The sequence below is a fragment of the Molothrus ater genome, chromosome 13 (genome assembly GCF_012460135.2).
Source record: "Molothrus ater isolate BHLD 08-10-18 breed brown headed cowbird chromosome 13, BPBGC_Mater_1.1, whole genome shotgun sequence".
NCBI classification, from domain to species: Eukaryota; Metazoa; Chordata; class Aves; order Passeriformes; family Icteridae; genus Molothrus; species Molothrus ater.
The window spans coordinates 17,372,501-17,396,510 of NC_050490.2; the positions used below are offsets into that span (position 1 = coordinate 17,372,501).

The 24,010-nt window shown below is 42.7% G+C and overlaps 3 protein-coding genes across 6 annotated transcripts in view; 1 reads left to right on the plus strand and 2 right to left on the minus strand.

The window, feature by feature from the left end:
* CERS3 (ceramide synthase 3) overlaps positions 1–8,981 on the minus strand; it is a 43,698-nt gene extending 34,717 nt beyond the window's left edge. The window contains exons 1-2 of the mRNA XM_036389853.2: positions 8,922–8,981; positions 8,113–8,233 (exon numbers count right to left, since the gene is read on the minus strand). The gene's annotated coding sequence lies outside the window, so the exon portion shown is untranslated. The remainder of the gene's footprint in view (positions 1–8,112; positions 8,234–8,921) is intronic.
* LINS1 (lines homolog 1) lies at positions 8,807–19,899 on the minus strand. 4 transcript variants are annotated; one of them, XM_036389848.2, is made up of 7 exons: positions 19,831–19,899; positions 15,486–16,020; positions 15,310–15,399; positions 14,326–14,467; positions 13,509–14,099; positions 10,985–11,165; positions 8,807–10,006 (listed from the first exon to the last, which is right to left on the minus strand). In XM_036389848.2, exons 2-7 carry the CDS (start codon positions 15,888–15,890, stop codon positions 9,124–9,126), a joined length of 2,292 nt encoding a protein of 763 aa, XP_036245741.1. In that variant the 5' UTR covers positions 15,891–16,020; positions 19,831–19,899; the 3' UTR covers positions 8,807–9,123. The 4 variants fall into 4 exon arrangements, with proteins under 4 accessions (XP_036245741.1, XP_036245742.1, XP_036245744.1 ...); XM_036389849.2 differs by lacking the exon at positions 19,831–19,899 and adding an exon at positions 17,975–18,654; XM_054516262.1 differs by lacking the exons at positions 8,807–10,006; positions 10,985–11,165; positions 13,509–14,099; positions 19,831–19,899 and adding an exon at positions 17,975–18,654 and having other exon boundaries at positions 14,121–14,467.
* Positions 19,900–20,220: 321 nt separating this feature from the next.
* ASB7 (ankyrin repeat and SOCS box containing 7) overlaps positions 20,221–24,010 on the plus strand; it is a 30,522-nt gene continuing 26,732 nt past the window's right edge. Inside the window, exons 1-2 of the mRNA XM_036389862.2 lie at positions 20,221–20,280; positions 21,005–21,099. The gene's annotated coding sequence lies outside the window, so the exon portion shown is untranslated. The remainder of the gene's footprint in view (positions 20,281–21,004; positions 21,100–24,010) is intronic.

Below are 24,010 nucleotides of genomic sequence, written 5' to 3' on the forward strand. Positions count from 1 at the left end.
TTCCTGTTAAGAAAATTTCCTCCCAGTTCAGAAAGAAGTGCTGTTACAAGCACTTAACAGGATAATGGTGCAAGAAGTAGAAAGGGAAGCTACTACTGTAACCTGGATTGTCTTTTTAATTTTTTCCTTCACTAGGAAGCAGTTCTCATAGGTTGGAATACTTAGTGGCAAAGTATAAAATCTCACTGATGTCATTCCACTCTTTATCTGAGGACTACTCATGGGAGTTACTCTACTCTTCCCTTATTAAACAACATTAGAGACCAAGCACATGCTGACAATTCAGAACACAGGGTGATGTGAGGAGAGGGGGAAAAACTCCAACAAAATGTACCAGGCCAGGAAAAAAGGGCAGAAAAAGGAACTCTTACCTTTCTGATGTTGCAGTCAGAGACCATAAGCACATTAGCAGGGAAGAGGCATCACACTCACTACTCTGACCGAGGTAAACACGCCCTATCGCCAGAACCCTTTCAAATTCTTCTGAGACCCACCCAGCAAAGCTGCACTTCAAGATTTCTGACTGAAGGCAATCCTGATGTCATCCACATCACCCGTGAAACTCGGCAGCAGCAGCAGTGCCAGTGCCTTCCCTGCTCCTTTCAACACAGCAGATGAAGAAATGTTTGAAGTCACGTGGCCTCTGTTGCACGATGAGAATTGGTCTGGCTGTGAATTGCTCCACGCACACGGGAGGATGCTGAGCCTGCTGAGGGTGCAGAAAAGGGAGCACCAAAAACATCACTTCACCCTGACAGCTTTTAGATGAAGTGTGGGCTTTTGAATAAAGTTAGAGAAAGGTTTCTGCTCCTATTGAGCACTCTCAGCAGTACTTCCAGCCTCAATCAACTGAATGTTCTACAACAAGTGTTCCAGTTCCTCAGAAGATCAAAAATGGAATTTCTGAAATTCCTAAAGCAGAAGAAAGCACGCACTGAGCGTGTGTTTGGTTAGAGATACCATATAAACATGGCAGTTTTACTTAACCTATCTGACTGTTTAATTTCTTTTTTAATTCCATGACTAAGGAATCAAGCTGAAAGTCATTCCTCAGCAGCTCTCCCCAGTTTCAAATAACAACAGCCTTCAGAAGTATTGGCATTATTTGCATTCTGGTGGACACGTTAATGTGGAGAAGAGAAGCTCACAGAGAAGCCAGGAGCAAAGAACCTTTTATTAGCCTTTTCTTCCTGCTTGCAGTCAGCAAACAGCAGCCCAGGAAATGAGACCAGACTTGCCAGAGTTGAGCCAAAGCTCCATCTCAGCCAGCCCTCTGTCAGAAGGAAGGCAGGAGCAGATGGCTGTGGGAGAGCACAAGAATGAAGAAACAGAATAGTAACTGGTAAGGCCCCCAGCCATCAGTGCTTTGGGGCTCCAAGAGTTCTCAAAGCACAGAAGGCATCTGTGGGAATAACAGTGGAGAGGCTCCCTCCTGCAGGCCTTCCTTCCCACAGCTCCTTTGGAGCATAGTGAAACTTTCATCTGGATCTGTAAGCCTGCCATGAAAGAAGATGGGACCCAGGCAATATTTGCAACATCTTCATTTATAACTCCTTGTGAGAAAAACGTGGGTTTCTTCCTATGGCATTTCTTTAATTTTAGGTATTCTATCTTGCAGCTACTACAAGTCTTTGGTCCTTCCATGAAACTGGGAGCACTATTCAATAACCCGATGCACCAGAGAAACATTAAACATGAAAGGGTATTTCAGAAAAGATTATGGCTTGGCTGCTGCTTTAAATATCTCTAAACTTTCCCACATCTGAATGAACCACTGCTGTGAACCAAGCAGAAGATTTAGGAACTCTCTGCCAATTAGGAAAGCCTAGAGCAAGCTGATTCATACATCACTTGACCTATGCTGGGCCAGGAATGGAAGAGGTTAATTGGCACCAACATCTTTCTTATGCTTAAAACCACAATTTCTTCAGTGTTACAACAAATTGCAAAAAAAAAGAAAAAAAAAGTTTGGTTGACTGGAGCAAACATGGGACTGCTACAAAAATAAAAAAGGAACACATGTTTTTACATGTGTTACCCTTTTTGAGCAGCATTTGTTAGGCTAGCACCACCTAGATAGGATACTATTACAAGATTAAAGATATTCTGTGGTAAGTAACAAGCTAATCATACCCCCTTGATTAAAGTGCCCACTGACCTTACAATTATCCCTGCACCTCCATAGGGCTTATCCTGCAGGAGTCTTAAATTTGAATGCTGGGGGGAAAAAAAAAAAATCAAACAAAAAAAAATACCTTAGTCTGCATGTCTCACTGAGAAAATAAAAATTTAAAAGTTTAAGTGCTACTATTCCTTACTTGCAGCACAATATCTACTCATTCATTGGACATTTTAATATAACTAAATATAGCTAGATAATGGAGACATGTATTTTACCCAATTATTTTACATATCACTGGGAACTATGTATAAGTTCTCAGTAAAAAAAGTATTCCAACAAAGTAAGAAAAATTTGCTTCTTTCAGAAAATGTTACAAAATGTCCCTCTTTTCCAGTCAGCTGAATTCATGTAATAAATTACTGTTTATCCACACAGTGGGTGTGAGCTTCCAGCCGAGGTTCCAAGCAGTTACATAAGAGAGTTTACAGTATTAGTAAACTTTCTCACTACAGAAAACCCTCCTGGCAAATCTTTGAGACTTGTATTAAATCTCAAGCTTCTAGAATCAGAAGTATATGTGGTGGTACCTGCAGAGGGAGAAGAAACATCAAAACAATCCCAAAAACCCCTAAGGGTTTCTTTTGTTTCCCTTAATATATGTGTAAAAAAATATCCTGGAATGAATGCAGGGAACCAAAAATAAATGTTTTAGATATACTGTCTGTTAGTACCTAACCATTTTTGCTAACTGATTATCTCAGTGGTAGAGTGTTAAACAAATCTCAGTCATATGTATACATGGAGGAAAAGTAAGAATCAATTTGATCTAATAATCATTTGCACTCTGAATTCTCTCTTCACCACCAGTGAAGCCTATCTCCTTGCCATCAGGAATTCCTTCAAGATTAAAGTAAAAAACCTTGACATTCCTGTACTTTCTGTGCCTCAAGAATCAACAAGAGCCTGAAAATTAATCATTCCAAGTCATGTGTCACAATATCATATTCAAAACCTTGTAATCTGTAGTTTAAAAGCCAAGATCCTTCTTTTCACAGGAATTCACATCTTCTAATATGCCAGCCTTCCCTTACACCAAAGGAATGAAAAAGTCCCAAATCTCTCAGAAAGCTTTTTCCTCAAGATGTTTGCTCCTAGTATGACCTGATTCATAATCCAGATCCTTACAGGGAAAGGTTCACTAAGGAGAGGCTCGTTACTAATTAATTAGTAATGCCATCTGTCATAAATAAAGACTAGATACCTGATCTTGAATGCAGCAACCATTAATGCAATAGATATTTATCATCCACAACTGCCATTGCAGGTACAAATGAGGAAAATTTGAACACACGGGCTGAAATCTTCAAATCAATTAAATCTTCTGAAATTGTTGTTTCAGAACTCGGTGAATTTTAGCCAGAAAGAAAATTCATTACTTTGAGCATCTGAGCTTTAGCAATAGGAGGAAGATGACTTGGATGAAGTGGGTGAAGGGAGGATATCAGGAGCAGTAGTGGAAGGATAAAGTCAGTGCAGGGAAGGAACTCCCTCTGCTGCTGATCCACCCTGCCACAGGCTTTGGATATGCCTTAGGAAAAAAGGCTCCAGGAAAAGACCTTACCTGGGGACTGCCTTGCAACCAACTTCTCTCACACACTCAACCACCAAGGCCAGGAAAACCATAATTATGCTCCCTTACAAGCCCTTGGCTGTATTCCATTCAAATACTGAACACACCCTGTATCAATCAGCCTCCTGGACAGGAATTAAGAATCCTCTCCTATGCAGGGGCACAGAGATGTGATTTGCTGAAGTTCTGCTCCAGTTGGTTGTGACATTCCTTATGCAAAATCCTAATTGTTTTGTCTTTAAATTATCTTGGTGAGAGGGCTTTTTTTCCTTTCCCTTGATTTAGCATCAACTTGTCCATACTTGTCGAAGTCTCTTTTCTGTTAAAACACCAGAAAAGTCAAATATAACTGCTTATCTATATAAGGAACTGTCACCAAGTTTGTTCCAGTACATTTGCAAAGGCAAAAGTCACGTTTTCCTCTCCACCTACAGCACTGCCAATTCACTCAACACTCCTATGCTGCCACTATCTGAAAATCTAGAAGAATTCACTCAATCTTCTGGCTGCAGCAATAAGAGATTTAACAATTAATCCAATCAACTTAGAATTTCTTAACCCATTTCCAACAACATAAGAATAACATAGGATTCAAAAAAATAATGAATCCTTGGGGCTGGAAGCATTGGTTTAACAACAGTATGAAAATAAACTCCAACAATTTGTAACACTTGCACGTAAGACAATGCTGCAAACATTGTTTGATTACGTTGCTGGGAGACTCTTGGAGCATCAATCTTTAATCACCCACAAAAAACATAAGATATGAGCATTTGCTTGGTGAAACAAAGATAATTCCTTTGATGCTTCACACTCGGCAATTCCCACTTATGCATCAGCTCTAAGTGACAATTACAGAAAATAACTGTAAACAATCGTAAAGAAAATTATTGTAAATAATTGTACAGAAAATAGTGGCAGCACACTGGTCAGTGATTTTAGCTGAGGTAAAGAAACCCACCTTTAGAGGGACCAATGCTCTGTTGAAGGTGACCAAGTACCGGATTCTCCCTAGAGGAGATAAATAACTTCTTAAAAAATTTGGTTGAGTTTGGTATTTGCTGCTTAATGGGTCATTGCCTAATTTTCACAGTAGCTGTAATGGCGTCAGCAGAAAGGCACAAATTTCTTGAAGAATATAAATATTATCAAGGAAGCCAAGTACTAGAGGTAAATGTCCAGAAAGTATTAATTTCTGTTTCAGTTAAATCCCTGCGTGAAAGAACTATGAAAGATCTGTAGAGACAAAGTTACTCCAAGATCTGACAAACCCTGGAAGGTGACACTTGAGAATAAAGCTTTTTCCTTTCCAGCAAGGAAAGAAATATGGACATAGGATTTTGTCATTTGTCTTGTTTACTTAATCAATATACATTCCTTTGCAAAACAGACTTCAAATTATTATTCATGTATTAATACGTGGCTATTACTTCCTCAAATGCTAAGGGCATTTAAGAAGTTCCACAGAAAATATTAATTTTTAACTCTCAAGAACTAGGATGAGATGGGGTAGATACCTGGCTAACTCCAATTAGCAGCTACAATTCCTGACAATTTCAGAATATGGGCCTGCAAACCTTCCCTACAAACTTTAAGGAAGCCACCATTCAGCAGTGCTCACTGTTGAGGTTGTGTGTGCTACTTTTTTCCAACAATTCACATTTTTTCCAAATATCCCCCCTAAAAGGACACTGCTGACTGGCAAAATTCATGTTTTGCAGTACAGGGACAGTAGGAATCAGAAATGACTAAGGATATTGTAATTCTCCATGAAAATTTTTACCATCAAATATATTTTATTCCTTCCATTCATGATGTAATTGGAGCCAGCACCAAGCCAGCTGGTGTATTAAAGGGCATCTCTGTCAGCTATCAGCAATAAACTCATTTACACAACAGTTAAGAAGATAATTACTTAGAAAAGCTTAAATCCCTGAGATGTTTCTCAATGAAGTCCTGGCCCATTCCTGCTGTGGAGGCAGGGACAGTAAAAGACTGCTGCCATCCATTCTGACACACTGCTGGCTTCCAACAAGGCTCCAGAGTGAACCAGGCAGCCCAGAAGGGTTGAACAAAATACAGCAAGAATTTACAAACTCATTAGGCTAACTCTAAGGGAAAACACACTGAAGTAACATTGTTATGACCACAATATATTCACTCCTACTGACACTGTGATAAATCTCTGATGCTGACTTCAGAAACCATCCCAGACTGACTCTGGAAGAAGTACAAACAAAGCTTATCCTACAGTGATAAACCAGGGAACAACCAAGGCTCCCTATTCCCAGCTCAACAAGGGTACTGCAGGTATGGAGGTTCCCAAGGTTGGTTTTTATTCTTGTACTACAGGATTAAAACCTGTACTACGAGTCTTAAAAGCAGAATGAAAAGCAGCCATAAAAATATTGGAGAAAATCCAGTTTGAGGAGCCACAATTGTGGAACCACCTGGATTCAGTTGTAGCTTCAATCAAGCTCTACAAACATTGAGTTAAAAAGTTAAAAAATGCTCTTTTTAAAAAGCACATCCTGTAAGCAACTTCTAGTGCTAACTGCTTACCTCATTAAAGCTTAACTTATTCTATTGATGTTGAAGGTAAACTCCACCAAACAACTGCATCAATGGCCAACTGAACACTTCAGGAGGAGTCCTCAGATAGAAAACTTTGTCCACACAGGTCACCTGATTGTTCTGTCTTGCTTTGAAATAATACAAGAAAAGCTGACAGCTATCAATATCCAGAGGTAAGGCACATTGATCCAATTCCCAAGTTCTAACTTAACACTGGTAACAGGTTCTGCAGCTGAATAAAAATTAATTTGTTCTAGGACATGAAATAACAGCTGTGCCTGAAAACTTTATATCATTGAAAAAACCCAGCCAAAATGTAACCAAATCACTTTCTACACTCACCAATTGATTAAAACACAAATTCTTTAGCAAGGTGCTTTTTTGTGGTTGGCTTTCTCAATACAGCCAAAGAAGTCCAATCCACCTTCATGGTTCACCCAATTTGTGAGCAATAAAAAATCCCTGACTCATCAATTTAACTCCATCTCAGGTCATAAATGGTAAAATATCAACACATTAAGGTATCTAGTTGCCAGATACAAATTATGTTTACCCACTTTTACAACTAAAACATTCTAAAAATTAAAACAATGGCTTTCTGAGAAGGGAAACATAACTTCTAATATTTCTAATAACCAGGTGGGCACACAATCAGCCTCAAGCCTGTAAGAATTAAATACAATTGGACTGCAACTGGATTTGCTGTATTTAAAAAAATCAGGACACCAACATTTCTTGCTACATTCTACACACTGTCCTGACATGTCTAAACTCTTTATAAAAGCTTATATAGTTGTAGTAATCACTGACAAATAAGCCTAGGACTTATCCAAAATTATCACACCATTCTCCCTTTCCCACTCAGCTTATCATATCAGTGTCAGAGATATTGCTGCAATTTAGACACTTCCAACTGGCAAAGTGTAGATCAAGAAATGCTGAACAATATTTTACACTGAATCTTATGTTCAGTGTAAACAGAATTACTCAATTAAAATAAACTAGCCAGCAAAGTCTAGATTAGAAAAGGAGTGAGGATAGTGGAAAGGACTTCACTGAAATATAAGCACCTACCTACTTTGAAAATTGTGAACTTGAGAAACTCTTGCTCAACCACCATGCCCATGGCACTTCCTGTGTTTGAACTGAAAAAGTTCCCAAGTTGTCTGGAGCTGCAGCTCTGAACACGCCCAGAGGGATTTTAGTCCTGACAGAAATGAGCAACTCAGCAGCTACAGCACAACTGGGCTCAAACAAAGAGAAGCCAGGCATGTTGCTGCCCTGGACAACTCCAGGGTTGGCTCTTAACTACAGCAACTGCAGGCATGAATGGAAAGGTTTCCATTCCTTGACATTCCCACCCACCCCTCTGCACAACAGCTGTCTTAGCAAGAAACCATGGTACAGCAAACACCCAGAGCTTCTCATGCCACTGAAGAGGATCACTCCTTCCTGCCTAAAATACTGCTGTCATCCTGGAGGGGTAAGACTGAGGTCCAAACCTCCCTGTCTGTGCACTCATACCATTCCAGGAGCACTGCAGAGCACTGGAACTGCCAGCTAAAGGATCCCATACACTACATCCAGTTTTCTTCCTCTCCCAGTTGCATTGATTCACCAGTCAGGGCTAAAGACTAATCTAGAAGATGGCCACAGAGAATTGAAGGTCAGCAACCTGCTCCAGAGACTGCTCACCTCAGCTCAGTCTCTATTTAAATTTAACACTAAATTTCTATTCAAAGGGAAGAGAGCACTTACTTGTTCTCAGTCAGAACAGAGCACTTACCTTCAAGAGCAGATCCTAACAGGAAAGCTGCTTCCCACGGTTCTGAAGAGGTCTGAGGTTTTCCCAGTGCTCCTGTTGTCAGTACTTTCCCAGTGCCTAACCCTTGGCAGATCATTACAAGCTGCAGGTTAAATGAAGCAGCATCAGGTGCTTTCCTGCTAAGAGCAACTGCCTTGGATCCTGCTCTGAACTCACTCCCCCAGGCAAACTCTCAGACACTCACTCTTCTGGTTATTCAAATTACATCTAATAAAAGATAGAAGTATAATAATTTAACACCTTCAATATCCTTTCTCACTGCACTGGAGTCACTTATTCTCTAATTCTCTTTCTGATTTATTAAATATACATCCTATATTTATAGGAAATGCATGATGGATGCAAAAAATTCTGTTGAAATGTCACTTCTGCATCACCTAATCTTAGTTAAAGATATAATGCTCAACTAAAATTTTCCGTAGACAATATATCCTTTAATTTCACATCTACTTTTTCTTTTAATTAAATGAATTTAGACACCAGAAGGTCCACTTTGAGCAACGCACCAATGCAGAACACACAGGATGAACAGTAAACTGTCCCCAGCTATATTATTTGGCCCAACTTCTAAGCAGTCAAGCATTGCATTAACTTTGCCCTGAGTCCATGAACCACCACTAATCTGGCAATGAACTAAAAATAGAATGACATTGAGTATAGTTGACAATACTTTAGCATATATTTTTGAAATGCTTTCACATGAGTTATTTATTACAAAAAGTTGAATATCCAACAACTCATCCCTCTACACTGTACATTGACATACACACCATGAATGAGCTTAGGACCCTCAGGTCATGGATCACATCACTGGATGCAATTCCAGATTTTAAGGTTCCAACCAAATCCATGTTCACCCTGCCAGAGGTTAAATGCACTGACTAGTGCAAGAGGCATGAGGCAACAAGTCATTAATCTCATGGAAATATTCCCTGGTGAACTCGTTAAAAAAACCCACAAGGACACTTGGGATTATTGTGGATTCATGGATTTACTCATCCTCTCAACGTGGCTCAGCAGTTTCAACAATGCAGATGGATTATATGGGAAAAGATTTCTTCTCTGCAACCTCGAAATAGCTTCCTGCAGCTCTTCCAAACACTTTGTTGATTTGTAAAGCATTACTCTTAGGGGAGCAATGTTATCTGGAGATGCCATACGAGTCCAACAGGATGAGGTAGGAGATCCCTTCGGTTTCGGAGGCGACACTTCAGAGGTGCGTGGATTCCGGTCATCATCTCTGCAGCTGCAACCTGTTTCCCTCCTCCTCACCTCACCCTCATTGTTTGAGGGCAATTGCTTTGTGTTTACCAAACACTCTTTTCCATCTGATTCCACCTCCGAGTCCTCTGAGCTGTCATAATTAACCAGGCTTTGAAGAGAACCGAGCAGGGACGCGCTATCAGCGCCGGTCAGTGAGTCAGACCGGCTCCACTCTGCAGCCTCATTATCACCCTGCCGTGCTGTAAACACCGGGCAATTGTGAGCAGCAGCCAGAGCCATCGCAGTCCGTGGTTCTGCTGCACAAACAGCATTTTGCAAACTCTCCCCAGTCACGCAGCTCTGCTTGTCTCGGTGGGGTGGGTGGAAAGCGCTGTGCCTGGTATCGAAATGGTTACAGACATCGACAAAGTGATGCCACTCCTTCCCAAGAAGCTTCAAGTACCTGACCAAGTACTCCAGAAAGCAAGTTTCTGACGAAATCAGAAAATCTAGAAGTACTGCGGAATCAAATGCAATCTTTTCCAGAAAAAAAAAGAAGATACAGTGTGGGTTATATCCACGTGCATGCACACAGAACTGCCAGGATTCCTCCTCTTTGTGGCTTAGGTTATCAGCAGCACCACGCCGTAACCTGAAAAGTAAGCCAGGAAATAATTTAGTGGAAATTTACCTTTTTTTTTTTTTTTTTTAAAGCAGTAAGATGAATTCTTGCCTTTTTTTTTTAATTTTGTGAAAAAGTAAGAACAAAAAGAGAAGTCTTTGTATCAGAGTGAGAAAGAATGAAGGCAGGTGGGGCCAGGGGATGGGACAGCTCAGGAAGCCAAAGCACTTGAAGCAGGCCTTAAAGGGCACGCCTTAGGAAACCTTCTGCAGTCAACAAAGGTACTTCCAACACATCAGCTGTACTTTAATATAAATATGAAATAATCTTATTTGAATAGTTTTGTTAACCTGAATTCAGGCTAACTTTCAGAATGTTACACACACTGGAAGAGGAGCCTACTTGTAGTTAAGTGTCTGAGAATTGTGTGTGTCTAAGGTGTTACTTGCATTATCTTCCCACTTGAAGCTTGAGAGCCTTGTATAAATCAGCATAATATCTTGTATGGTAATTTAAACAACAATGAAGCATTGTACATCCAGGACAAATCCATGAAGAACACTTTTCAGTTGTTAGCAAGAGCCATTTTTATCAAGTAGCTGGAATTCCCATAGGGCCAATCCTTACAAACTCAGCCAGAAGTACCTGAATTATTGAAGCTTAATTCTAATATCCCATTCTTGTCAAACCTTCAGTGTTGTAAGAAAGCAATCTTGCTTTTTATCTGTAACCACTATTTTAGACATGAAGTCAATTATCCTGAATTACAGGATATGATAAATTATTTAGCAGGAAACTTTCACAACTCCTATCTCCACCCAAAAAATACTTAAATTATCAGCTCTTACACCACACATTACATCATCCTGAGGTTTGGGGGGGGGGGGGTGGTTAAATTATCAAAAAATAATTTTCCTTCCAAAAAAAGCAACCAATAGGAATGTCACAGTAACCTCCCTGAAGTTACAATTCTTCACAGTTCTGTCAGAAATAAAAAGGTACACTGACCTATCAAGTTTTAAATAGATGAGCAATAAAGCTTTAGCAGCTTCCCACATGTCATCATCTTGCTCCATGAAAACCAAGGAGAGCCATTCACAGTGATGCCCAGCTGGATGAGACTGTGGGGAAGGCTTTCCATGACTCCTCCAGAACATCAGCAGCTGGGACATGGTGCTCTCAAAGTCTCCTGGAAAACAAAATTAACCACGAGCTTTGCTATACATTTTTATTGGCAAACAACACACACTCTTTATTTTTTAAATTAACAGTGCATAACAGTTCATGAATGCAGTTCTTTCCTTAGCTCAACTGATTTATCACAGCATCAAATTTTATAGATTAGTTCTTGCCGTTTTAGTGCAGTAGCTTACTCATGAAAATCACTTTGTATTCATTAGACAGAGACTCTTTCCCTTAAGTCAAAAAATTTACACTTTCAATACTAATGAGATACTAGAGAGCAGTTTTTGATGTAACCCAGCACACAGTCAATGTTTAGAAAACAGAAAATTTTCCTGCAACATTGAAATCAATTTTATTTACCATCACGACATGATTTTCTTTAATATTTGACTTTAAGATTTGTTTTTCCTCCCAGCAAATAATAGGAACATCAAATTATCTTTGTTATTAATAGTTACTCCTCAGACTGAAACTCTTCCCTATAAACCTGGAAATGATTCTCAAAATTGAAATTAATTGAAGTTAAGCCACCTTAATCCATGTTAATGACAGGAAGATCAAGCAGCTTCCTGGAAGGGAAATTAGCATATTAAAGCATTTAGGTGCTTGTTTTAAACACTTCCTGTAATTTCACTAAAATAAGGAAGTACCATTCTTTTCAGATTGAAATTCCTCTTGACAGTTGGGGTGTTTGAATCTAATCAAACACCTCATTTTTATGTCACGAATCTGGAAAAGAAGAATGTGTTCCTTTGAGAAAGAATTTTCAGAGATATCTAAAATGGATATAGCCTACATTTTTTCTTTTCACTTGTTCTTACACAATCTCAGTCTCTACACAGTTTTCAGAAGGTGGATCACAAGTAAAATATTCTTTACAAATACTTAAAAATCTTTAAGAATGCAACTGACATCACAAATGTAACATCTTCCAAAAATCTGGAAAAAGTTTCACAAGCTGTCTTATGGAAGTTGTAGCTCTTTCACACGGATGAATTAAAAATTGATTTTAGCCTTGCTACCTAGTATAGAATATAAAAAGCAAAATAATATTTATGTCTAGAACTTCTACTAAAACGCCTCCATGTATTTAAAGTGCTGTAAAATTTCACCCTTGTTTAAAAAGAAACAGAAATGACTTTTGGCCACAGGATCAGTACATATATTATTCCTGCCCCAGCCCAGCCTGGCACAGCAGCAGCTCTGCCCTCCTCCTGCCCAGCCAGCCCCTCACTGCAAGCAAGCAGCCCAAGGCAGCAGCTGTGGGGGGAATGCTCAGACCTGGGAACTGGAAGGGCCAGACATGTCAGCCAGGGTGAAGAACAACACAGCCATTTACATGAGGAGGATGTGGAGCTGCTGGAGCCAGCCCAGAGGAGGCCATGGAGATGCTCTGGGGCCAGGCTGGGAGAGCTGGGGGTGCTCACCTGGAGAACAGAAGGCTCCAGGGAGACCTTAGAGCCCCTTCCAGGGCCTAAAGGTGCTCCAAAAGAGCTGGAGAGGGACTTTGGACAAGGGCCTGGAAGGAGAGGACAAGGGGGAATGGCTTCCCACTGCCAGAGGGCAGGGTTAGGTTGGATACTAGGAAGAAATTCTTCTCTGAGAGGCTAATGAGGACCTGGCACAGGCCCCAGAGAAGCTGTGGCTGCCCCATTCCTGAGATGTCCAGGCCAGGTTGGACAGGACCTGGAGCAAGCTGGTCTAATGGAAAGTGTCCCTGCATGGCAGGGGTTGGAACTGGATGATCTTTAAGGCCCCTTCTAACCCAAGCCCTTCTGTGATTCTGTGTCCCACAATTTCCCTGTGCCTTACTTTGGAGCTTCCTTATTTTTATTTACCTTTCTATACCACAGCTGGTTTTCCCTCATTACAGGAATGACATTGGCTGACAGTAATGCCTTGTACCTTCAATAAAATAAATACATAATGGTGTCTAAAGTTCTACCTCCACCTTAGAAAAGACAAGAGTGTTACCTGCAGCTCCTTTCAGTTCCCCACCCTCAACAGAGCAGATGCTTGTGCTATGGACTCTTTTCTTGTCCAGCTGAAGAAGAGCCTGGTGTTGTCAAGCTGGCTTAATGCTCTTAACAGGTAAAAATTTCAATCCCAAATGCAGCTGTTTCAAGCCCAACATATTGCAGGGCTAAGGATTTGATAAAATGCAAGGAGACAACTAATTAGGCAGGACACAGCAACAGCAGTTTCTTGGGCGGGTCTTCTCCTTCCTCCCTCCCACCACCACTAATTCAGCTGAAATCTATTTACAGTCTTAATGAGCTGTGACTACAAAATCTGAAAGCTCTAAAACTCTTGCTGCGTAATGAACAAAATTTAAATGGACTGTTACCTTTGATTTCTGCTTCTGTTGCAGAGTTGTGAATCTTGAATTCCAGTGCTTTAAGCACAACCAGACTTAAGGCTCTGAGAACAGTTTGGTCAGAAGCACCTTGAGACTCATGTCCAGGAGCAGTTTCACTGCTTCCAAAGTAGCTGGACTTCCCACTGAGTGGAATCTGATTAAGCCAAGTCAAACTCACAACCTGCAGAACAACATTACTCAGTGCAAGCATATCCTCACACAAAGATGGGGTTTGTAAGAACAGTGATCCACTTTTAGCATCTTCTCTGGACTTGTAAAGGACACATTTTTTAAGGAGCAAAATGAATTTCTTCTTGATTACATAAGGAATCGATGAGCTAATAACATTGAGGACATAAGAAACTTTCAAAAATAAAATTCTCTGGCACCTGAGAGGTAATTCCAGTTCAATTCTGGAAACCAAAAGTGCTTCAAGCAGATCTATAAAACTGATCAGATTGTTTGTAGCTTCAGAATAAGGTGAAGTGTAGTGGTGACTGTCAAAATGATGGAGCAGGATGGCACTATAAAATCCTTCAAGCACTGCATCAAGAGGCGCCAACAGCTTCTTCAGAGCACCTACGGCAACAAGAGGCACATTATTGACTTGTGGTGTAACAGATAAATCAGTAAATGAGAAATTAATCGGTGTTGTGACTACTTTCAGAATATAAATATGTTCAAACCGCTACATTTGAACAGCACTGGGTCACCCCCTATGAAAGCAAGGGCAGGGGCGTCCTGGAGCCGAACTACTCCCGAGGAATTCCGGGTGAGCTGCTCCTCCTGGCGGCACCGCCGCTACCTGCTCGGGCTACGGGCGCGTCCTTCAGCGTCTCCTTGAGAATCGCCGCCAGAGTCCACAGGCAATCGGCCACCCCCGCGCTCCCGGGGAATCCCAGCAGCGCGGCCAGGCTAAAGCTCAGCCACGGCACATTCACAGCGTCCTAAGAAAAAGAATTCCAAACCCAATCACGTATGCTCCTCAGTTGTTATGCAAATTACATGAAATCATAATACAATGATTTCAAATTGTATATTAAAAAGGTTGAAATGTAGGCACAGACAAAACGCAGGTAGAAACAACGTCTGTCCTGGGCCATTAATTAGGTCTTTAATTACAAACATGAAGCAACATATGCATGCAATAGAAATTATCTGTATGTTCCAAAAAGGGAAAACCAAACCTCCTAATGCCATGTGACCTACCCAAAATCAGATAATTCTGTAGACAGATCAGATCTGAACTCGTAATTTCCAGACTACTTGGTGAGAAATATTACAAACATAATTACAAAATAAATCTGTGTTCAGGATGCTACTATGGAGACTGCAATACATATTCACTAAATGTACAGCAAATTAAAAAAAACCTCAAGTAACTGGGTTATTCAAACAAGAGCATACACCAAAGCATGTTATTAACTTCCAAGAGGTTATTATTTAGTTTTATCTACTGCATCACCCAACAGATACCAAGGTACTGTAAAAATACTGATAGTCTAGATCATGGCTTTTTTAATATCTGTATTGTAACCTTAAAGAGATTGTCATCTACAGCCATTTTACCTTAAATGAGTTTCATAAAATTCCAGATTTTTATATATAAAGACACTCTATACTTCTGTTGCACATCAGATCTCCTTTCTTTCCACACTCCAGGCTCCTCCTAACACAGTTGACAAAGTTTCTCAGAAAATACAAACTTGGCTGTGGAGTCAAATGGAACAACCTGCAGGCACAGGTTCACTAAGCCATTTTTTGAGCTTTGAAGTGATGCCACACTCACCTCTTCCTTCAGCTGGAAATACACAAGAGATGCCAAACTTTGTGAGGCCATGTGAGATAACAGCCGATCATCAGAACCCAGCAGGTGAATCTGGAGACAGATAAAAAAGGAAAAATATCTAAAGCACATCCCTATTTATTTTTCCTGCTTTCCTAAAAATATCTTTCAGGATTTACCAATTTTGAGTCAATTTTTGCCTCCTTCAGAAGAAGAACAAAGATTTCACAGTACTTCTGTCTCACGTGGAGTTCAATTTCCTGGGACTCTGCTTTGGCCACCATCATTTTGATCAAGGTGAGCTGGAGCAGCGTCACCTCCCGTGGGCAGAACGAGGAGCTCATGTTTGCAAAGCTGTTGGATAAATCATCTGTTGCAGGGACAACATCTGACATATCAGCGTCCTGATGGCTCCCAGTGCCACCAGCAGTAGATGGCAGATGCTGCTGATGACAGGATCCATCTCCTCCTGGTGGCTGCTCAACACACAGATTAATTAAAGAGGAATAATGATGGCTTTCCCTTGCTAGGGGAACGCCTGCCAGAACGTCCTTATACATCTGCTGCAGGAGAGAGATCTTCATGATGAGATCATGAAATACTCCACAAAATCCTGTGTGGCTTCACTGATTGTTCACTGCAAATCAGCTTCCAGGTCACTTTCATCCAGTAAGAGAAACAGGAGCACCACTGGGCACTTCTCTTCTAAGTTACCTATAAATAAAACATTCTGCTGTTACCTTGCAAGCAACTGGAAAATACAAAGGAACAACACATTCTTAGAGTTAATGCTACCATTATTAAACTTGTTTTGAAAATGCAAATTCAGCTGCACAAAACCGTCTCAGTGAGACATTAAAATGAAGAACTACCATGCTGGGAAGAAGTTCCCAGCTCCACTATTATATTACCAACACCAAAGTTCATTAGCTGGAATTAACAAACCCAAAGATGATTGTTATTAGGGGCTACTTCTAAAGATATGAGAACTTGGATTAAAGCCTTCTCTACACATTGCTAAAACTACTAGAACCTAAACTCTTTTGTGATAGATGCCTCCAAATACAGGCATCAAATTTCAGCTGCAAATTTTCTTCTGAACTGGAAATGCTCATTACTCCACTGAGGCTGGAACTGGAAACAACTCTCAAAAAAATGGAAGCCAAAGGAAGGACAAGTCTTGACTTCTGCTGCACACAGGCTCAGGGTGGGCTGACCTCAAGGGCACAGCAATTAAGGAGCTGAAAATTAAAGAATAATTTAAAATCTGAGTGTAAAATTTCTTAAACATATTCAGGAAAGGTAAAAAAAAAATTCTTTATCCCCATGTCAATGGAAGATATCTTTCAATCACAGCACTGGAAGATTTGCTACAGCTTAAGATTAAGAGCTACTAAGAATTCAAATCTCTGCATCAAGTGTGAGCACCAAAGCCCTCACAATTTTCTGTGCAGTATGTAAATGGCCAAATAGATACCTCATCTTCTCAGGAAAAAAAACCCCCAAAAACAAAACAACAACAAACCCTTAAAAATATCAGGGTTTCTTTTTCACCTACATTAAGCATGATGCTCATCTGTAATATTTATCTTCTTAGAGCACTTTTAACATGCTCTCTAGCCAGATCTCTTTTAATTTAACCAACAAACTCATGACCTTTATCTATGGTGAAGTTAGGAGTGGAACTAAAGTTGATTATAGGAATTCTCATACTTTTTTCATACTTTGCATACTTTTTGGATTCCCATTTCTAAGTGTAGCATAATCAACCAGGTAGAATTCCAGGCATATTCTTGCAGCCATCCACCTGTAGTTGGCTTTTATTTAAATAGTACATTTTCCCTTTCTTACCAAAGGAAGAAAACAGTTCAGCCTTCCAACCAGTAAGAAATTCTAAAGATCTTCCCATCTATGTATCAGTTTTACCTGTATTTGTCATCAGATAAAATATTTTAAATTACTACTTTTTTTAGCAGAATATTAGAAAACAAGTGAAATTGTAAAACTCAATATATGAGGCATTTCTGTTCTAGCTTATAATCTTCGCAAGTTTTAAAAACAACATCAAACATTGAAAATTACACCTTCATTTTTACAACCTGATTTTTTCATTGCAACTGAAGCATGCATTGACAAAATGGCTTCCCAAAGGCACAAAGGATTAGAGGCAGCCCAAGATGTGCTATCCTGCCTCATCACTTCTCCCACCATCAGGAAGCAGTTCCTTCAGAAAAGAAACTAAAATTTGAGAGCATGAAGTTGCCTGCAGGAGGAATCTACAATTCCCTCTGGTGTGGTATTTTTAAAGACACATTCAGCAAGGGCTGACCTGGAAACTCCAAAATGTTACAGCATGTTCCTTACCTGACAGATGCAAGAACCCTTCCCCCATCCTTTCCCATACTCCACATTTTGCTGGATGTTAAGAATAAATCTGGTATTTCAGGCAATAAATTCCCTCTTCATTTGCAGAATCTTCTCAGAATTCTACTTGAGGTGGAAATTTATGACCTGAAACCTCATAAAATTTTTTCAGAAATCACTCTGAATATTTTATATAGCTATTGTTCCCATCCTTGAGCTTTATTTTATCCTAAATGAATACCTAATAAAGTAAAATCATCTCAACACATTTACTCCTGTTTTCAAGATCAGCTTGAATTATCACCTTATGTGGTAGATGAAGGGACCTCATGCACAAATTCACACGATCCAGCAAGGTGGTTAAGGCAGAAGAGAGTCAGAACTTTTCTAGGGCACCCACTGTGGGATTTCACCTCCACCACACGATGCTGGCTGTGCCTTCCTGGATCCTCCCAGAACACATTTGTGTTCCACCATTAATTTGCAAACTTTACAAAAGCATCTCTAAGATACGTCTCACTCACACATGACAACAGTGCACAAACGTAAGCCATTGAAGGAAATGAAAAGTGAGGGGGCTTATTTTGAAGGCATTTACTTCAAAGAGGGAGAAAATATCAGACAAGGACTAAATTTGTTTCAGACACAGCACGAGAGTGAAAAGCTCAAAGCTGAAGAGTAAAGGGAAGCAGGTGACAAGCTCCAACCCTTATTTGTATTATTTATCTGAGTTACTCACGACAGCATCTAAAAACCAATTAAGGCAACGCCTCACAGAGCCAGACTCCTGCAAAAACAACAGGGAACAGTTCTAAAAACCTTATATATAGACTAATCACATAAAGAAAAAAAGAAAAACTACTCAGAAAGTAAGAAACCAGAAAAAGGGGGTTTGCATGTTACTTTCACGATTAATAATGCTTTAAAATGAAAACCAAAGTCAAGTGGAGCTGCAAACAGAATGAGGGAAGAAACTTATGCCTCTTCACTTATATCTCTGAGTTATTGTGTGTCAATATAAGCCATTTGTGGTAGTTAAAAAAAAAAAAAAAGGAAAACGTGCTATCAACAATGTTAGTTCAGTCAAATTAGGAAGAAATTGTTCCCTGCGAGGGTGGGCAGGCCCTGGCACAGGTGCCCAGAGCAGCTGTGGCTGCCCCTGGATCCTGGGAGTGTCCAAGGCCAGGCTGGACAGGGCTTGGAGCAGCCTGGGACAGGGGATGGTGTCCCTGCCATGGCAGGGGGTGGATGGGCTGACCTTAAAGGCCCTTTTTTCTAGAAAAAAATATCTAAAACCCCATCCTATTTTCATTAAAAAATGAAATCTGATAAAGCTAAATGAAACCTCAGTCCGTGACTTTTGGCTATGAATCTGAAGTCTCTGGATAATGAAATGATCATAGCATTTAAGGAATAAAAAAGACTTTGGACTCCTTGTACTGGCAATGACTGGGTAGGCTCATCTCGCAATAAATAAGCTCCTGCTCAGTGCTGAAACACTGTAAACGCCTCTAAATTCGTGTCATTTCCTTCCAGACTTTGCAAACAAGACGAGCAGTGCAATCCCTGTTCACTGTGGCACCTCAGCACGCCGGACGCTTTGGCTGCAGTGCTGCCGAGCGCCCTCAGTCCCCGCCGGCAGGAGCGGACCCGGACCAGCCTGACCGGCCCTGGCAGCGCTGGGAGCTCATCGGAACCGCGACACTCAGGGTGACAGAGCGAGCACGGAGCCGCCGCTCCTCCAGAGCCCCCACAGCCCCGGCCTGCCGGTCTGAGGCCTCCCACCCCTCCACCAGCGCGGCTTCCCAGCCCGGCATCCGCACAGCGCAGAGACCCCAAGCCCCCGCACCCACTCGGCGACCCCTTCCTTCACCCGCCCGTTTCTCCCTCAGCGCCCTGAGCCCGGGCGCTCCCCCCTCAGCCCCTCCGGCCACCGCATCCTTCTCCAAGGCCCCGCCCCCGTACAAATCAAGCCACGCCCATATCGCATCAGCCCCGCCCCTCCTGATGCGGATCCGCCTCTTTCGCTCCAGGCCACGCCTCTCATTCCCCCGGCCCGCACACCCGCGGCCTCGCTTAGTCACCCCGAGCCGCGGAGCGCCCGGGCCCGTCCCCACCCTACTGCCCGACGGCCGCTACCAGGCAACTCTCGCCACTCACCCGTCCCCGGCGGACCGCGAGGCCCAAACTCCGCTCCGTCACAGCGCCGGAACCACCGCCGCCCCTTGTCGCAAAGCCGCCCCCCCACTCCTCCGCGGCTTTACGGCAGCGGGGCGGGGCCGCGGGGCGGGGCCGCCGTCAGCCCGGCGGCCAATGGGGCGCGGCGGCGGCGCGCGGGCGGGGGCGGGCCCGCCGTCAGCCCGGCGGCCAATGGCGGCGCGGCGGCGGCGCGCGGGCGGGGGCGGGGCCGGCGCGGCGGGCGCGGATTGGCCGCGGCGCGGGTCAGTCCCCGCCCGCCGACCCCGCCGCGAGCCGAGGGGGGCGGCCCGGAGCGAAGTGTCCCCGCTCGGCTCGGCCCCCCCGACCCCCCGCCCGCCGCCGCCGCCAGCGCGGGGGGCGGCCGCGCCCGGGGCCCCCGGCCCGCCCCGCTCCGGCACGCGGGTCACGCAGGTAACCCCGGCTGCCCCGGGGTCCCTCGCGGCGCGGGGAGGGGGGGGCGCGACCCCATGGCCTCCCCTCGCCCACACCGGGCAGCCCCTCCGGCGGGTGTGGGGCCGTGAGGGGAACCCCCGCCGCTCCCTCCGGGAAGGGCTGCGCAGCCCCCAGCCGCCCCTGCTTGCTCCCCCGGCGGACTCCGGGCCGCCCCCGGGGCTGCCTAAAGAGGGGGGTCCCCGTTCCCGGCCCCCGGCGGCGCCCCCGGTGCCTCGGCGGCCGCCGGGCCTTGGGGCTGTGCGCCGGGGCTTGGCCGGCTTTTTGTGTGTGTGTGTGTGTGTGTGTGTGTGTGTGTGTGTGTGTGTGTGTGTGTGCGCGCCGCTGACGGCTCATGGAGCGTGAACTCCTGCGAGGGAGAGGTTTGGTTTCCCAGCAGCTCAGCTTTCTGGGTTACTTCCTGTCCCATTCTTTAGCACTTATCTTTACTTCCATTCCCTGGAGGAGCTGCCTTGACAGGGCAGCGGTCCTGCCGTTATTATCCCTTCAACTCCTCAGTATCCTGGGAGAGTGTCCTCCTTTTCCAGGAGAGATCCCGATTTTGATGAATAACGCCTTTCCTTCCAAATTTGTGAAGGCTCTTCCTATTTTGCCCAGCTATTGCTTTTGTATTAACCAATTCTGTTCTTCATTTCTCTTTTATGTCATTGTGTGGCTCAGTTCTACTTTTATTTTTTTTTCTTAGGTTTAAGCTGCCTTAAAGGAGAATTAAAAATAGTGACTCCAAAGAACAAAATAACACAGAAGAGAGAAAACAGCACTCAAAAAACCCCCAGAAAGGTGATGATTCATTTAGACTCTCAGAGTCATCCTAGACACATGGTTTGGCTGGGATTGGGGCCTCTTGTGTTTTTATGGATTTGAATAGGTAGCATTAGATTTCTTTGTTCTTTTAAAACCTACTTTGTGTTGACCTTTTTTTAAAGTTTGAAAGCTCTGAATCCCATTTGAAGTACAGTTCCTCTCGTAACGCTTTATAATTTTCCAAAATTATTCTGCAAATGTTGTTTTGATTATGAATTGCTACTTAATGGGGTTTTTGTGTCTTCATCTCAGGGGTGTCACTTAAAAATACTTTGCTCTAAGTCGTTAAAAGGATCTTTTCTTTAAGTCTTTCCACAAATTTATGGGTTCAGCACTGCTTCTGTTTCAATTCTAAAATCTTTATTGGGCTAGGTCATGGTAACTGCATTACATTGGTTTAGTCATACCTCACTCCTGTGTGGGTCACTTTATTGTGTGTGTGTTGTAACGGAGCTGCAAAAATTGAAATTAATTTAATTGGATGGTGTCTGCTTACAAATACTTACTTTTTGGGCTGAGATCATAGAAGAAGATGATGCTGTTGGGTGCTTAAGGGGAAAAAATGAAAGGAGTCATGAAAACCAATGCTGCTGGTAGGAGGGAGGTTCTGTTTCGGTGGGGAGCTGTTCGTAGGGAGAATTGCGTGTTTTACGTGGTGAGATGAAGAAATGGATCCTAGGAGAGAGAGTGGGGGGTGAATGATGTCAGTGAGACTTTTTCTGCATCCTGCTGTTAGTGTGCTCCAAAGGATGGAGACTCTGCGCCTTCTTCTAACGCAGGGTCTGTCTTGAAGCCATTTTAATCTGTTTCAAATGTAGGTGAGCTTGGTTCTTTGGCTAAGATGCCCTGCCTGGAGGTCCCTGTGGTCTGTGTCGTGTTTTCAGAGATGTCACTGGCTGTACCAAAACGTTGTTCATTGTTGGCAATCAGTTGTTTTTGAGCATTAGTCTGCAGGAGGAGCAGCAGTGTTTGTTGCCAACAGCCTTGGTCAAGGCTGGATCATTTTTCCCATACAGATGTCTTTAGATTAAGACAAAAAGTGGTTGCTCTGTGTTGAAGATTAAATGGAAAATCCCTCTGTAACACAAGTGCAGCAATTCCTGAGGCATGCTTTGGAAGTGCAGGGAAGAAATTTTCCATGTTATTTTGATAACTCAGGAGTAATGGCAGAACATGTGGACATGCCCAGTGTGATTCCAGGAGGGATTTTCCTGCTAATAGGTGAGGCAGATGTGCATCAGTACAAACTTACCAGTGCAGTTATTGCACAGCTGTTTCATCTGAATTTAGTTTATTTTAACTCCCTTTTCCCAACCCACCCAGTGCCTCTCACGTCAGGGCTGTAGCAGCTCTGACAGAACACCTCGTGGTGCCAACAATTCATGGGATCTTTGGGATTTATTCACAACAGGAGACCTAAGTTTTCATTTGATTTGTGAAGTTCCTTCCTAGTGTGAAATGCCGGTGCAGCAAAGTTTGATTCAGATGCAGAGACTGGAATTGAGTTCATAGGAATCAGGGAATTAACTTCTGGCCGAAATTTGCACATGGCTGAAGCAAGGCACAGAGATCACTGATATGCTGAAGTCCTGCTCTTGATCCCTGGAAGAAATGCAGCATGTTGCAAGTATAGCAGTCCTTTAGAGAAAGCTTTAGTCTTCAGGCTCTATGCTCATTTTGGGTTTGTTTTTCCTCATTGGGAATTCTCAACCCTTAAAGGAAATGTGCTGTCTTGAGGGATGGTTTTGTTTTGTTCCAGCAATGCTTACAGAATGATTTTATCACAGTGAAAATCTTGCTGTGTCCACTAAAGACATCCAACAAATTTTGTCCACTTGGACTCTTTTAGGCTGTATTAAATAGAAATATATATCAAATGTGTTTCTAGAGATTGTTGAATGACACAAACTCTGTAAGCAGCACTCAGTTGGTTTATCAGCTGTGCTGTGAGAATTGGGGCTGAAGTGACTCCTTTAATGTGGTTTGAACTCACCATTGGTTCTTGCTTCTGTCATTCCTTGCAGTGTTGGTGTTTGGGTGCTCTAATGGTAGTAAATCATGTGAAAATACATAGATCTTAGCAATTAACACTTGCTACAAATTAATTACTCATAAGGCTAAGCTTCCATCTGACTTTTGCTGTTTAAAACTTAGTGATAGCACTGCTGGAAGTTGGAGGAGAATTGGTATTTTTTGCTTGGTACACGAGGATCTCCATGCATGCTGCAGAGCACAAGCTCCCTGCAGTTTGTCAGTGCACATCTTGAGGGAGGAGGTTCTGGCTGTGTGAACCTGATGCAGCATTCTCTACTGAAAAAGGAGCTGGAAGGCCTTGCTTCAGCATCAGCATGGAGGTCCTGCCTTCAGAAGGAATTGCAGGATTTTATTCCCGGGGCTCTGCTTGTGCTTAAGGTTGCCAGTGTATGGTGGGAGTGCTGAGGATGCTGAGTGGTTGTTGTGCTTGCTGAAGGTGAAGTTTCCCTCAGGTTTACAGACCTGAAGTTGCTTGAGCTGGGTGATGTCTCTGATTCTCCATCAGGCCCAAAGTCAGACCTCACAACCTCTCAGTGAGATGGATAATTGTAGTAAAATGACACCCCTGTGCTTCAGTTTCACCCACCTGCAGAATGTAACAACACAACAGCTGCTTATTAGTGTGTAACAACACCACCTCTAGTTCTAGGAACACCTGAAGTTGGTGGGGCACTTGTAGATTAACTCTTTTGGTTATTTTAAATTTTGTGTGTCCGAGCTATGAGCTGGCCTTACAGGAGCTCTCACGAGGAATGTGTAACTTTTAATGACACCTTGTGAGGAGTGAAGGCCTCTTCCCTTTGAAGCAGCAGTTCCTCTGTGATCTTTTGGATTCATGCACTGTTAACTCATT